General features: G+C 50.9%; 1 protein-coding gene across 4 annotated transcripts in view; it reads right to left on the reverse strand.

The window, feature by feature from the left end:
• Positions 1 to 15,376, reverse strand: part of ACSF3 (acyl-CoA synthetase family member 3) — a 79,431-nt gene that overhangs the window by 43,202 nt on the left and 20,853 nt on the right. For 3 of the 4 annotated variants that reach the window (XM_087419784.1, XM_087419782.1, XM_087419783.1), the window contains exons 4-7: positions 12,306 to 12,460; positions 10,353 to 10,498; positions 9,330 to 9,413; positions 3,683 to 3,795 (exon numbers count right to left, since the gene is read on the reverse strand). In XM_087419784.1, coding sequence (XP_087275910.1) covers positions 3,683 to 3,795; positions 9,330 to 9,413; positions 10,353 to 10,498; positions 12,306 to 12,460 — 498 coding nt within the window. The remainder of the gene's footprint in view (positions 1 to 3,682; positions 3,796 to 9,329; positions 9,414 to 10,352; positions 10,499 to 12,305; positions 12,461 to 15,376) is intronic. The other variant, XM_004437021.3, reaches the window with a different exon arrangement.

Raw genomic sequence — 15,376 nt, forward strand, 5'->3', positions numbered from 1 at the left:
AAGAAAGGTGACACCTGTCCCCAGACTGAGCCTGCAATAGAGGGAAGATGCCACATGTGATATCACGGAGTCAGCAGACAGGAGGAACACCATGGTGGCGGGCAAGGTAAGCTTGCAAGGGTGTCACATGAGTGAACCCTGATCCTGTGCTGTGGTCATGTGGGGGAGCACTGGCCCTGTGGGGTGTGACGGGTGAAGGGCCATGAGGCATGGCGCAGAGGAAATCTGTGTGTAGAAAAGAGCAGGGCCAGGTTAACAGGTGCTTCTGGGAAGGGAGATGGATAGGAAGGCATTCTTTGTACTGTTATTTTTGTAACTTTTCTGTAAGTTTAAAACTATTTCCAATTAAAAGTCAAAAAAAAAACAAACAAACCTTGAAACAAATTGTCTTCAGCTATCCCAACTTCTAAACATTACAAACATCAGTCCTTCCTAGCTTGGACTGTGCTGAGAATTTCTAACGGACCAGGCAGGAGCTAGAAGGACTCTGATGGGCAGATCCCTTTTTCAGAGACAGCATCAGTACTTGTCAGCAACACGTTCAAAGCCCATGTAAGGATACCGCAGACCGCGGTCTCCTGCAACACCCCAGAAGCCGTCCCTCCACCGACAGTCCCATGGACGCCGCAGCACCGCCTTCGTTCAGTCACATCAAGGTCGCCACCGGGGCGATGCATCAGTTCCTGTTTCCACTGCGACACGTCACTGAAATGGACAGAAACGTGTTTCCTTCAAGACGGCCCAGGCCCCGCAGTTTTCACGACTTCAAGCCTAACCCAGCCTTGGGGACCATCCTACGCACTGAGGCGCTGATGGGCTTTCGGAAAGCAGAGGCACGGAAGCCCAAGTTGGGATCTGCTCTGAGAAACAGCCCTGCTCACAGAGCAGCAGCCCAGATGGGATGTCCCACACAGGTCACTGCTGACTCTTGCTCCATTCTCACGCTACAAAGTCCTGGGCCTGGAGGGAAAATATCTCTGAGGCCCCACTTTAAAGGACAGAGAAATTTTGACAAATGCCACCGAGATGCAGGAGGGAGGCACTGCCCTGTTGCTGGGATGCAGGCCTTACAGGTAACATGCCCAAGACCTTGAGTCCTCCTGCCTAGAGGCTCCTTCACGCAGAACCACGGGGAGAGAGGAACAGGTCCCTGCGGCCAGGACTTCACGGGGGATCCCTCCCGTGGCCAGTGGTCCCAGCCAACTCAGGGGCCTCTGACAAGCACGGCCTCACACGCAGGATCAAACATGAGGCCCAGGTGCACCATAGCCCCCGTGTGGCCAACAGGCCTGGCAGCTGTGCTGTTCCCATAGAGCCGTCTTCAGCCTCTGCGCAGCCATGGAGGCAGCTCCATTCTGGACTGTCTGCCGCACTGACCCCTTGAGTGAGTTGGAAATGTTCTAGAACAGTGTCACAGCACTAGATCCCTCACTTACTTACTTATTTGTTTATTTATTTAGCGAGGAGGACCAGCCCTGAGCTAACATCCAACACCAATCCTCCCCTTTTTTGCTGAGGAAGACCGGCCCTGGGCTAACATCCGTGCCCATCCTCCTCTACTTTATATGGGACGCCGCCACAGCATGGCTTAACTAACAGTGCGTCGGTGCCCGCCCAGGATCCGAACTGGCGAACCCCGGGCTGCCACAGTGGAGTGCATGCACTTAACCGCTTGCGCCACTGGGCAGACCTGTCACTTTCATATTTAGATGGTCAGGGTGCATCTGCACGGGGCTCACATTGCACGGAGGACAAAACTCCCTTATCTCCTCTCCCGTCTACACAGCCCCTAGGCCCTCAGCTGGCGGTACCTGCTTGCCCAGAGCCCCACCACCCCGTGGAACACGTGCTCCCTTCTCTCTGATTAAGGTGCTCTGGGGCTAGGCTGCCGGCTCCTTCCATCTGAAGTGAGTTTCAGTGTGGAGCTCTCTATAGACTAAAACAGGAACAGCCGGGGGTAGGGAGGTGCGGGGGGGGGGCGGGGACTGCTTGCCACTGCAGGTGCAAAGTAGTTACATTTTATTGTAATTTTAGAGGGAGACGCCCTCACCCCTCTTCTCTGGCAGCACCTCTGCCAGTTCTAGCAGAACAGGTGCACAGGAGGCCGAGCCATCAGGTGACCGGCAGCTGGAGGAGGGCAGTGCAGTAGCCCACAAGGCCGTCTGTGCTGCTAGCGTCTGAAGGATCCACACACCCCCCAACCGCTCCCCTCTCTGCTAGGAACCTCCTGACAGAGTGTGTCCCTGGAACCCACACTCCAGCCCATGCTCTCCACCAGCCATCCCTGACCCAGCACACAGGCTGGGAATCCAGTGGGGGAGGCAGCCCGTCACTGCAGGGAGGGCTGGACCTCCGGGCACTGGGGCAGTGACCTGGGTGTGAGCAGGAGTCCACAAGGAGGCAGAGGGGGCTGCAGAGCACAGGCAGAGGGCCAGAAAAGAACCACAAGGTGTGGGTGTGGCTGACGGCCCTGGACCAGCTGGGCAGAGGCAAGAGCCCAGGCAGAGGGCGGTCAGGGAGTGAGGGCACAGCTCGGGACCTTGAGGCCGCCCTGAAGAGGGAGGGGGTTCCACCTGAGGGCAGCATGGAAGTGGCCCATACACCGTGGAGGGGAGCAAGGGCAGGTCTGCAGGCCCATCACATCCAGGAGGAGAGGCTGAGAGAGCAGCTCAGCGTGGCGCTGGGGGCAGATCCTCCACGTGGGCTGGGGTCTGGGTGCGGAGACCCAGGTGCGAAGTTTCCTTGGGTAAAGAGAACACCTACTTCTTGATATCACTCTAAAAATGTTCATAAAATTACATTAAAACCACCAAGTTCCACCTATTTGCTCGAATGAAAACGCTCAACAACCATCTCGCCGACCCTCCTGTCTCAGGTATGGACACAGAGGCCCCATAGGAGGTGCAGGGCTGGGAGAGACGGAGCAGGCCGACAGCGCTCATGAAGAAAACACAAAAATGAGGACCCACTACTTTTTCAACCTTTAAAACTTTCTCAGGGTAAAAGAAATCAATTGCATACGATGTCTAGTATGGACATCAGCTGTAGGGGAAATAGCTTCCTTTTACATCAAAATTCCATTTCCCACTAACCCCTAAACTTTTGTGACTCCCGTTCACTGACGATCAGCATATCTGCAGCTACTAAAACCCTCATGGAAGTAAGATAACACACCAGCTCCTTTCTTCCTCTCTACCTTCATCAATTTTAGAAGAATAGAAACTGAGAGCAAGCCACCAGTGGTTTCAGCACAAGTGGGTACCTTCGTCTATAGGGCTCTGTGAACTGCCCGCAGGGCCTCAGCAAGGCTGCTGGAGCTGGACACATCTGCCCTGGGAGTCTGTGCCTGAGTGGGCGCCAGGGTCTGGCCAGTGCAGTATTTTTAACGAGATCCTGCTGACGACAACCTTGGTTTTCAATTGGGCTGTCCTTAGCCAAGGCTGTCATGACCCACCTCACGGCGTCCCCAGTGGACGGAGCCTGGTGAGAAGCCAGGCCAAGCGCTGGAGGTCCAGGCCCAGCTGGGCCTTGGCTCCCCTCTGTACACTGCCCAAAGGGCAGGCAATACCCTCAGTGAATGCCAGCCAGCAACTCCCTTGTCCAGGAGGGTGGTGGGGACTCCACCTCAACCTCTGTGACCTCTGTGACCCCCGTGCCGCCAGGTGACAACAGAGAGGCTCACCTTGGTCTCCTCCTCATTTCCTTCTGCGTGGAGGACGTAGGGGTAGCCCTCCTTCCGTGGGTTTTCCGAGACGATGCGCACCTCAACACCTGGCAACGGGGTCCCCACAGAACCTGCAAGGAGAGGAGAAACATGAGAGAAATGGAGACAGAGTCAGAGGGATTCCCAAGGTGAGGACTGCATGCCTGGGGTGCCTGGATCCCACCTGGACATCGCGCAGATGGGCGAAGACCCAAGAGCCAAGGGCATGGAGCCCACATGGTGCACACGGTGGCAGCACTGGCCGCAGCAGCAGCCAGTGCTCATGGCTACCAATGGCATGTGAAGCCTGGCTCTGAATGGTCCAGAGCCTTCAAATCGTCTCGGGGGCGCCTCTCAGCACCCAGGAGGGACACTGGGACAGCTTCCTTTTCCTCTAGTGCCCGCTGATCAGTACAGCATGGACGCAAGGGCACTGAGATACGCTGGGCAGAGAAGGTTCCGAGGAAGTGATGCTGGCAGGCGGTGGGGGGTGAGCAGGGACCCCATGGCAGGGGGACACTGCCAGCACACTGAGTCCTTTATTAGGGGCCGTGGTTGGTTCAGCGTGTTCACCCCAGCGTGGGGGGCCAGCTTACAATCCAACTCGGGACCTGCACAGGTGAGGGCAGGAGGCCCAGTCGTGTCCCACAGCCACTGTAACAAAGGAGCGAGGCGGGGTAGAGGTTCCAAGACCAGAGGCTCAGCATCTGTGGGAATTCACTTCACGGTCTCAGACCCATTATTTCAACCACTGGAATGAGTGAGGATTTGTCAGGGATGAACACTCAGGAAGCTGACTCAGCAAACTCTCTACAATCAGCTCAGTATTTCAGGATCCGAACTCTTTGCAAGGTCTGTTACATCAGTCTTGTTCTGCTGGACCAGTGTTGTCCTGTCCTCCTCACCTGTCTTCTGCATCTGAGGTCCTGGGGCCCAGGCCTGGGCCCTACAATCCGGGGGAGCACCCTGCTGTCCCACATCCTGGAGCCCTCACACCTCAACTCTGGTCAGAAAGACGTGTCCCTGTCCTGGTGGGAAGCAGATGGACCAGCATCCTCCCATCCTCTCTTCTTTTTTCTATTTTTGTTTCCAAAGATTTTTAAAATTAAAGTGAAATCCATGTAAGATACAATTAATCATCATAAAGTATACAGTTCAGTGACATCTAGTACATTCACAACACTGTGGAACTATCACCACCACCTAGTTCCAGAACATTCTCATCACTCAGAAGGAAACCCATGCCCGTCAGCAGCCACTCCCCATCCCCTGCCCCCAGCAACCACTAAACAGCTTTCTGTCTGTGGATTTGCCTGCTCTGGACATTCATACAAAAGGAATCATAGGACATGAGTCCTCCCATCTCTTCTTGGTGGTACATCCACTTGGAGCCAGCAGCAACACAGGAGCCAGGACACTCAAGACTCGAGACAGCCTGGAAGTGGGGGTGTCTCATCTCCAGTGTGCAGACAAGACTGCGGACCAGAGACAAGGACAAGCCTGTGAATGTGGAGTTGGCTCCAACCCCAGCCCTCTGACCTCAAAAGCCTGTCAGCAGGACCCTGGGGGCAGTGAAGACCAGCTGCTACTCTGCACACTCTAGATGTGGTTTCCAGTTGACTTCAAGGTTGTTATCTTTTCCTGATTCAATGCCCCTTGCCTTGCGGGTCTCTGTTCGGTGACAGGTTTACCTCCTGTTGTCTACACTGCTCCTCCTTGGACCTCACGGTCTGATGAGGACCGACAGACCCACCAACAGAGCAACTCGGCCAGGGCCCGAGGTCTTCAGGTGGCTCCCATTGCTCGTACATTACGGTCAGACTTCAACAGGCTACCTTGGTGTTAGCCCTTGGTGATCACAGTGTGTGGTCATAATTTATGATGTAAGTGTGGGTGTAAAAGCCACAGAACAAAAGGTTTAAGGGAGGAATTGGGCAGATAAAGTGCAGAAGAGAAAGAAGGTGTGAAAGGTGGGGCTGAGGCCACCCTGACCTGACACCACCCCAACCCCGGCCTCCTGGCTGCGTAGGCCCTGCTGGGCTGATAACGCCCTGTACCCATATCCAGAGGACGGTTTCTTCTGCTTGAAGGAAATGAGGCGGTGCTGGGCAGGCTGGTTAGTGTGAATAACGAGAAAACATCAGACACTGTAGACTGATTTATTACCTCCCAAGACTGGTCAGATAGGACTTCTTCAAGTACATGCCAGAGATAAAGAACTCCACGAACACACCTTAAGCCACCAGGCAGAGTGTGACGATCCCATCAGGAGGCACTTCATCAATTCAAGCACAGAATCTTAAGCAGGACCGACTGCCTCACAGAAGTAAAGCCCGCCCTTCTTTCCTTTCCTTCCGTGCTCCTGTCTCAGCAGCGATGTGACACCTGCTCAGCCCCGAGCCCTCTTTGAGAGTGACGTCGCCTGAAGGGTGAACCCTGCACTCACCGTCCCAGAAGGAAGGAAGCAGAGGCTCCTTCCAGGCCCTGGACCCCATGGAGCTGTGTATGGACAAAGGGAGCCTCAGGGAATCTTCCCAGCTGGCCCCAAGGCAGGGGAGGCATGTGGTTGCCCCAGGCCATCTGACCACCTGCAATGGCTGTTGGAGAGTGTGTGGAGAAGGTTCAGGGCTCCGTCCCATAAGGCTGCCAGCCCCCCTCAAGATGCCAGTCACAAGTGGTGTGTCTCCAAGTCACCCACACTTCTGTCTGACTTGGCTACAAATCAGAGGTTCCCACGACCCCCTCCTAGGGGTCAATAATCCACCAGAGCGGCTCACAGAACCCAGGAAACAGTTGACTTCCTAGATCACCAGTTCACTACAAAGGACACGACTCAGGAGCAGCAGATGGAAGGGACGCCTAGGGCGAGGTATGGGGAAGGGTCTCTGAGCTTCCACACTCTCTAGTTACCACCCTCCTGGCACCTCCACATGTCCACCAGCATGTTCAGCGTTTTATGGAGGCTCCATTCCGTGGGCACGATTGAGTAAATCATTACCCATTGGTGATCAATTCGACTGCCACCCGTGTCCCCTCCCCAGAGGTGGGAAGGGTGGGGCTGAAAGTTCCAACCTCTAATCACTTGGCTGGTTCTCCTGGCAAGCAGCCCCGCTCCATAGGGGTTTTCCAAAGTCATCTCATTAACACAGACTCAGGTATGGTGGAAGGGGCTTGTCATCAATTAACAAAAGACATCTTGATCACCTAGGATAAGGGTTTTAGGAGCTCTATCCCAGGAACAGGGATGAAGACCAGATATATATTTCTTATCAGAAGAGGGACCAGCAGCCTCCCGCAACACCACCTGCTTTCCCACCTTTCAATCCACTGATTTCTCCTTTCCCTCCTGGGCTCCAGCCTCTCTCTGCCCTGCTCAGTAAGGCCTTTCCTCCCCTCTCGACAGTGCAAGTTATAAACCGTTAAGAAAATCTATAATGGAAGTGCTGACAGAATCTTAATTAATTATAGCATCACAAACACAATAGAGTTAAAATCTCCAGGCAGAGACAATGACTTGACCTGTCATCCATTAAAGTGAGGTCCATGTGAGGAGACTGCAGCCAGGGGAGGGGCAGCCACGGAGCTCTAAAACACCCCCACTCCACCCCCGAGCTGGCTGGGGCAGAGCATGGTCAACCGGGCAGCAGCCATCCTCCTATGGTCCATGTGGACAGTGCTCCCTCCTAGCACCCATGTGGACAGCACCACCTCCCGCACCAATGCGGGCAGTGCCCCGCCCCCCGGCACCGACGTGGACAGCGTCCCCTCCTGCACCCATGTGGACAGTGCAGCACTCCTAGCCTCCACCTGGGTGACAGTCCTGGCCACAGTCAGAAGTGGCATGTCATTCTTCTGCCTCTCTTTAAAACAGTTGTCAGCTCTTCCCAGATAACTTTAATTGGCCTGCGGCTCCGTCCAGTGTCTGGGGAGCCAGGATGTTCTGTAGCTGGTCCCAAGAGAATGGAAACAGGCCGATAAGGTCCTGGAGCTCCTGTCAACGCCCCAAGGAGTGCCGCTGCAGGAGCTATTAGTGCCTCTGATCTCAACCCCCAATTAGAGCATGATTAGGCCCAGCAGCGCTCGGCCATGAATTATTCATCTCCCTGCACAATAACCACTGAGGGATGCAGGGAATGAAAGATCGGAGGATCCCACTCAGCTCAGCGCATGGCAATGTCCCTCCCTCACGCAGTGTGCCCTCCTCTGAGGACAACCTTGCCCTTCCACACCCCCACCAGGTTTCGAGAAACTTTAAATGAATCCTGGTGGTCGTCTGGAGGATGGTAGGAGTAACGCTCAGAGGTTGTGCAGGCAGCAGGAGGAAGGGACTGCCAGAAACGACCTCCACACAGGGAGCAGGCATGGGAGGGCCCAGGGAGGGCAGCATGGCTGTGTCCTGAGTGCGAAAGGGACACAGGCCGGGCTCCAACGTGAGTCCAGAGCCTCTGGCTGGAATGAGCCCCAGCCCAGGAGTCGAGGTGTACAGAGAAGACTTGAAGGCGCCCAGAGAAGCTCCTCAGGCTGATTTCTCCAGAACCGACGCTCAGAGATTGTACATGAGGGATTTTCATGTAGCTCTCCTGAATTTAATGTTGCGGGCTACTTTTTTCCACACCAAGGAACTGGCAGTGTGCTCGACTGTTAGAGGCCTGCTTCACAGACAAGAAACAAACCACAGATGTCTGACTCTGGTATACAGGAGACCACACCCAGCCCGCATTCTGATGTTCCACACACTGTCTTTGAGGCCTGAATATGAGCTGAAGCCATAATTTAAGATCCAAGAATTTCTGCACTTGAATTTCTCACCTAATAAACCTTGCGTTTCAGGGTCCTTGGGTCCTGCCTTCCTCAGAGGGAGCTGGAGGTGGCTGGGTCAGCCAGGGACCCTCTCGAGGTACCTCTGTCCAGGGCAGCTGCTTTCCTGGCTCACCTGGGGATTCTGCCTCCACCATCCGAGGGTGAGCCCCCAGCTGGGCCTCTGGGCCTCTGACTTGCACTTTAACACCTGCCTGCAGATGGCACCTGTGTCTCCTTCCCGTAGGCACAGACAGTCCCCATCTCAATCCCCCAGACAGTCAACACATCGCCCTTTGCTTGCTCTATCCTGTTCCGGCTCCTGGTCTTGGCTTCTCAGCCTTGTGTTTGCTATTGTAATTAAGACCCAGAAGGTTCCCTGTCCATCTTTTTGCCCCCTCTCTCTTCCTCCAAATTGGGCCATCTGCTGTGCTACTGTGCCCCTGGCAAAGTGGGTGTCCCCATCTAAAGGTGCAAATGTCTGCTTCATCACTTACAGCCATGTGGCATTGGGCAGGTTATGTGGTTCCTCACAGCCTCAGCCTCATCTTCTGTCCATGGGATAAGACCATCCCTACACCAGGAACTCTTCTGGAGACAGTCTGGCAGCTTCTCAGAAAGTTAAGCACACACCCTCCTTCTGACCCAGTAATCCCACTCCTAGGTGTTTACTCACAAGAAATAAAGACACGTTCACACAAAAGCTTTCACATGAACATTTACGTCAGCTCTACTGGTGAATGTCCAAAACTAGATGCAACCCAATGTCCTTTGGCTGACGAACAGGTTAACAAATGGTGGCTCGTCCACACCATAGAATCCTACTTACCAATGGAAAGCAACACGTGACGACACGGACGAGTCTCAGACACGTCCTGCTGAGTGAGAGCAGCCAGACCCAAAAGGCCACGTCCTGTAGGATTCATTTGTATGACATTCCAGAAGCACAACCATGGGAAGAGAAAGCAGGAAAGTGCTGGCCTGGCCCTGGGGTGGAGGAGGTGCTGACCACAAAAAGGGGGAAGTTTTGCAGCGATTAAGCCCTTCTATATCCTGATGTGATGGTGGCTACATGACCACACGTTTTTGAAAACTCACAGAACTGAACATGGGAAGAGTGAATTTTAGTGTTTGTGTAAGATAAATGGATGCACAGATATAATTACAGATACAGAATTATTTTACCTCTAACTGAGCTATCTCTTGTGCTTTGGACAAACTGGAGGGGACTCATTGTGAGGACCAGAGAAGGGCTGGGAACAACACAGAACACATTCCCATCTCAGGCCTCGGGCTCTGCTCTCAGATGCCCTGTTAAGGACCCAGGACGGGAAGTCTGTTTAAGTGGAAGTCAGAGTGGAACGTCCTGGAGAAGGCTGGACAGGAAGACCAAAGTTCAGGAACTCCTGTCTAGAGCAGCATCTAGATGCATGCAGGTCACTAAGCACAGGGGGAGGGTCCCCCCAACCCTTGCATCCATGCCCGCCATCTCTCCTGCTGCCACCAGCCTTGAGTGGCTCAGGGCGCCTGGATGGGAGGCTCTCGCCAATGGCCGCTGTGGTCTGGACGTGAGCAGCACTCAGCCCTAGGAGGCAGTCTGCTGAGCACACAGCTTCTGCTGGCTCCCACTCTTCCCACTCGTTCCCCCAGGTCACCAGGGAAGGACACAAGGACACAGTACGTGACCAGCCACTTGACAGCAAAGTGACTGCCCAGAGATGACAGGCTGTGGCTGCCTGGCCAGCATCCCAAGAAGGCTCCCCTGGTCCGCAGGGCAGCATCCTCCACAGACTGGCCCACCTGAGCGGCTCAGAGCAGAGGGACAGGACACAGCTGTGGGCACTGCTCGTACCTGGCAGGCGGGCTGCAGTCAGGGGGTTGGACAGGGCCATGCCGATCTCCGTCATCCCGTACCTCTCCAGCAGAGTGTGGCCTGTGATGTTCTTCCACTTCTCCAGCACAGGAAGGGGCAGGGCGGCCGATCCCGAAACCATCAACCTACCCAGCACAACCAGAGGCAGCCTTAGCTTCTCAGACATGATACCATTTCTTCAGTACAATAAAGAACAGGCACTGTGGAGCATCCTTCATCCAACATCACTATTCTAACATTCACAACAAAAACTGTAGTTACGGCCAAAATTTAACTTTGTTCTTTGAGAAGAATTTGTTGGGCATATTTTAGAATATAAATAGGTCTTCAAAAGGAATGGGTAATCAAGGTAAAAGAAAAAAATAATTTTAAGGTCTTTGGTGGTACTATTTGCAAATAATTAATATGCTATTCACAAACAATGCTAAATAACAGCAATAATAATACTAAGATGACGACAGAATTTATTTTATGGATAAAATGATACCAGGTCTGAGGAGTAGGTGGGGCAGAGAAAGGAGGCAGTGCAGCTGAGGGACACACGTAGAGGTCTTCACACTGTCTTGTGCTAATGGGCTCACAATGGTGCGATGCCATTGTGTAACACTGCGAGCTCCTCTCTGCCTTGGCGTACACAGTGTCACTTCAGCATTACGTGTAGAAAGGAAGACGCTTCTGTTTCTGGTTGGAGCCGGAGAGCAACCACCACTGCCTTCCCCACAAGGGTGTACAGCTCACGGGGACCCTCCCCACCATGAGCCCGCACTGGTGAGTCTGAGGGCCTCTGTCACCCAGGAGTCACCCTGACTTCCTCTCTCTGATTTCAGTCTTGCCCTTGGTTCTTTACTTTGGGTAGAACGTGGTACTAATCCCACTCCTGCACACTGGACACCCCCATCAACAGTGGCCCAACCCCATGATGCCTCGAGAAGGGGGCCAGGAAGGCATGAGCAGTAGGCTCCATCAGACCAGGGTTCTGGTTCCAACGTAATGTCTTTACACCACAGGAGCACGAATGGTGGAGCAAAATCACAACAGCCACAAATATTTGTCTTGGATGATCCAGAACGTTTTCTGGGAAACCAGGGTGCCCTCATGTGCTCTTTGGAAGGACAAGGAATCAGAAGCAAGGAGCGGTGCAGAGGCCACAGATGCCCACACACAAACACACTGAGAAGCCTAAATGCACATTTTCTAGCAGCTCACTCACTGTGGTGTGAAAGGCTGTGCTTGCCACAGACAACTTGTCATGTCTTTCTGGTACACTTGTTGTTGGGCCTGTGAAAACTCACCAAGCTACTCACTGGGGTGTGCACTCTCTGAGAGGATCACACTCCACTAATGAGCAGGAAGAGAACGTGCCGTATCTACAGTTTACAAGAGAATGCAGAGCAACTTGCTGCTACAGAAGGACCCAAAATATTCAGCGCTTCTCTGTCAGGAAGAGTGTACGGGATTGAGGAGTGGTCAGGTCAGGGGTGATGGGGTCCAGGCACGGAGGGCTCTAGGAGCCACAGACCACGGTGGAGAGAAACGATACAGTGCAGGTCGGGGGGAAAGCTGTGGGGTCAGAAAGGATGGGAGCAAGAAGGTCAGTTCACTGTCCTAACCCTCGTCCTTCAGACTCAACCACATAACAGACAGACAGAGGCAGAGAGACAGACAGACAGAGAGACTGAATGTAGATAGAGAGATAGAATGCAGATATACACAGAGATAGAGAGAGGGATGGACCAGATACAGATATGGAAGACAGACAGATGTACAGGGAATACAAACACAGAACATCAACCGGTAGACATGATATGCAGATATAGATTTTAAAGGCAATGGAAAACACTCAAAACTCAGTACAACCGATTTATTAAAAATAAGTTATACTGGCTGATCTTTAAGACTTTCTGGATGGGAAGATGGACTGTTTTCATTTACCTAATTTTTTCTTCACAAACTGCACGCACGAAATCCTGGACATGAGGCTTGGTGAAATGTTTGTCATAATACTCCATCAGCTTGGTATATATTGTAGGCACTGCCATAAACACATTAATCCGTGGAGTTTCAGAACTTAAGAACTTTTCCCAAACCTAAAAAAAGAAAAGGAAGCATACAGCAAAAAGATTAGAACTAAACACACACGCAAATGTGTGTGACACCTCAGCTCCAGAAACAGTGTTCTTAACGGAAGCCTCTCCTTTCCTTAAGCATTAAAGCCTTTGTAAGCAGCTCCCACCTAAAAGGACGTCTCACTTTTACAGGGTGACACAAGCCTCTGGCCATTCCCACGGAAGTCACCCTGTGCCAGGGGACATTCATGCCCGGGCTCAGGGGTAAGCTGTGAGGAGGGAGGGGATTCAGGGAGAAGAGCAGGGACAAAGTTCTGGCCTCGGATTTGCCGTGGGGAGAGATGTGGCACCCTGGGTCTCCCACAGGGCCCCCTGTGAGCCTGAGAGTCAGCACACTGCCTGGCACAGACAGGCATGAATGATGGCAAATGGATGATATCTTCTATTTTATTACAAAAAGTCACAGGAATTTTATATTTTACACCATAAAAGATGATTCTTGTTTTAATATAAAGATGCTTCAAGTTTCTCACCAGTTAAAGTGCTTGTGTTACCCCTAATCTTCAAGAAAAGCTGGCCTGTTATGCTCACTCTGTGGCTCTCTTCACCACAGTGCCACCGTTCAAGCCCACAGCTGGATGCAGAGCAGAGCTCACAGCGCTGGGCATTCAGTACGTTGCACACAGACAGATCTCGCCCTGATGGCATCTGAGACCTGGGTGAACGGAAACAAACACTCCAGCCCAGCCCAGCCTGGCCCAGCTCCTAACTGGATAGGAGTCACTAGCTCCTCACCTTAGCTACCAGACAGAGGAAAGGGCACCTCTCTGGGGGAAAATAATGTTATTCTTTTCAAGACAATGACTGGCACCCCCCCCCCAAAAATTACAAAGCATGTAAAGAAACAGAAAAATGTGGCTAATAACTAAGAAAAAAAAGTCAACAGAAGCAGATCCTCAGAAGACCCAGATGTAGGAATTACCAGACAAGTAATTTAAAATAATTACAATAAACAGACTAAGGAATTTAGAAGAAAAGATGAACAAAATGAGGGAAAATGAAGGATTTCGTCAGAGGAGTGGAATTGCAAAAAAGAACCATTATAAAACTGGAAAATATATTATTTGAAACAAACAGTTCATTGAACAGACTTCACAGACTAGACACAGCAGAAGAAAAGATAAAAGAAGTCAAACACGAGTCAACGGAAATGATCTAAACTGAAGTGGAGACACGAAAGAAGAGAAAAAGGAATAGAGTGTGCCACGTGTGGACAACAGGAAACAATCTGACATGTTCTGACTGTGGTCCTGGAAAAGGGAGAGAGCAGAGCTAAATTAATGGAGAGAGAGTCCATGCTCATATCAGAAGACTCAGTATTGCTAAGATGGCAACTCTCCCCAAACTGAGCTATAGCTTTAATGTATTCCTCCCCAAACTCCAGCAAGCTCTAGTTTGCAGAAATTGACAAACTGACCCTACAATTTACAAGGAAATGCAAGGAACCCAGAAGAGCTGAAATAAATGTGAAAAGGAAGAATAAAGGTGGAGGACTCACACCTCCCAACTCCAGAACTTACTCTAAAGCAACAGTGATCAACGCAGTGTGATCCTGGTGTAAGATCAGACACACGGATCAACAGAACAGATGAGGGTCCAGAAATAAACCAATACACTGAGGGCCAATTGATTTTTGACAAAGGAGCCAAGTAACCTCAATGCAAGAAAGGAACAACAAACAAACAGTGCTGAGACAACTGAATATCCACATGCAAAAGACGATTTTTAGACCCTTACCTCACCATACAGGAAAATTAACCCAAAGTGGATCAGAAACCTGAATGTATGAGCTAAAACTATAAAACTTCTAGGAAAAAACATAGGAGAAAATCTTCATGACCTTTGGTTAAGCAAAGATTTCTCAGATATGAAACCAAAAGCATGATCTACGAAATCAAAAAATTGATAAAATGGATTTCATCGAAATTAAAAATGTGTGTTTCAAAAAAATACCATTAAGAAAATGAAAAGACAAGCCAGACAGGGAGAAAATATCTGCAAACCTTGTATCTGATCTAGAATATATAAAGAATGCTTACAACTCAATAAGAAGACAATACAATTTAAAAGACTGAATAGATCTGAATAGACAGTTCACCAAAGAAGATAAATGCATGCAAATAAGACCCTGTAAAACGCTCAACATCATTAGCGATCAAGGAAATGCAAATTGAAACCACAATGAGATACCACGTCATATCTACTAGAATGACTATAATAATAATTAAAAAACCAGTAAACAAGTGTTGGTGAAGACGTGGAGAAACTGGAACCCTCGTATACTGCTGGTGAGAATTCAAAAATTACAGCCACTTTGGAAAATGGCTTGGCAGTTTCTTAAAACATTAAATATAAACTTACATACAACCCAGCTATTCTATTCCTACACGTCTACATAAGGTAAACGAAAACACGTCCACACAGGATTTGTGTGCAAATGTTCATGGCAGCATTATTCTTAACAGACAAAAACTGGGAATGAGCCAGTACCCATCAAATGGTGAATGGGTGGACAAATGTGGTACCCGGTATGATGTGACGCTATGAGGAACAAATGACTGGTACACAGGCTACAACGTGGATGAAACTCAAAGACGTTTTGCAGAACAAAAGAAGCCAGACACAAAAGACTACATATTACACAATTCCATTCATATGCAATGTCTGGAAAGGGGAAATCTACAGAAACAGAGGCAGACAGTGGTTGCCAGAGCTGGGTGTGGTAGCAGGGATTCAGATAATGGTTGAATACCTCTATAAATTTACTAAAAATTGCTGAATCATTTACAATAGGTGAATTTTATGGCATGTGAATTACATCTCAATAGAACTGTTTTTTAAAAAAGGAAGATGCAATAAAATTTTCAGTGAAACAAG

This window comes from Ceratotherium simum, chromosome 30 (genome assembly GCF_057802395.1).
Source record: "Ceratotherium simum simum isolate JZ-2026a chromosome 30, ASM5780239v1, whole genome shotgun sequence".
NCBI lineage: Eukaryota > Metazoa > Chordata > Mammalia > Perissodactyla > Rhinocerotidae > Ceratotherium > Ceratotherium simum.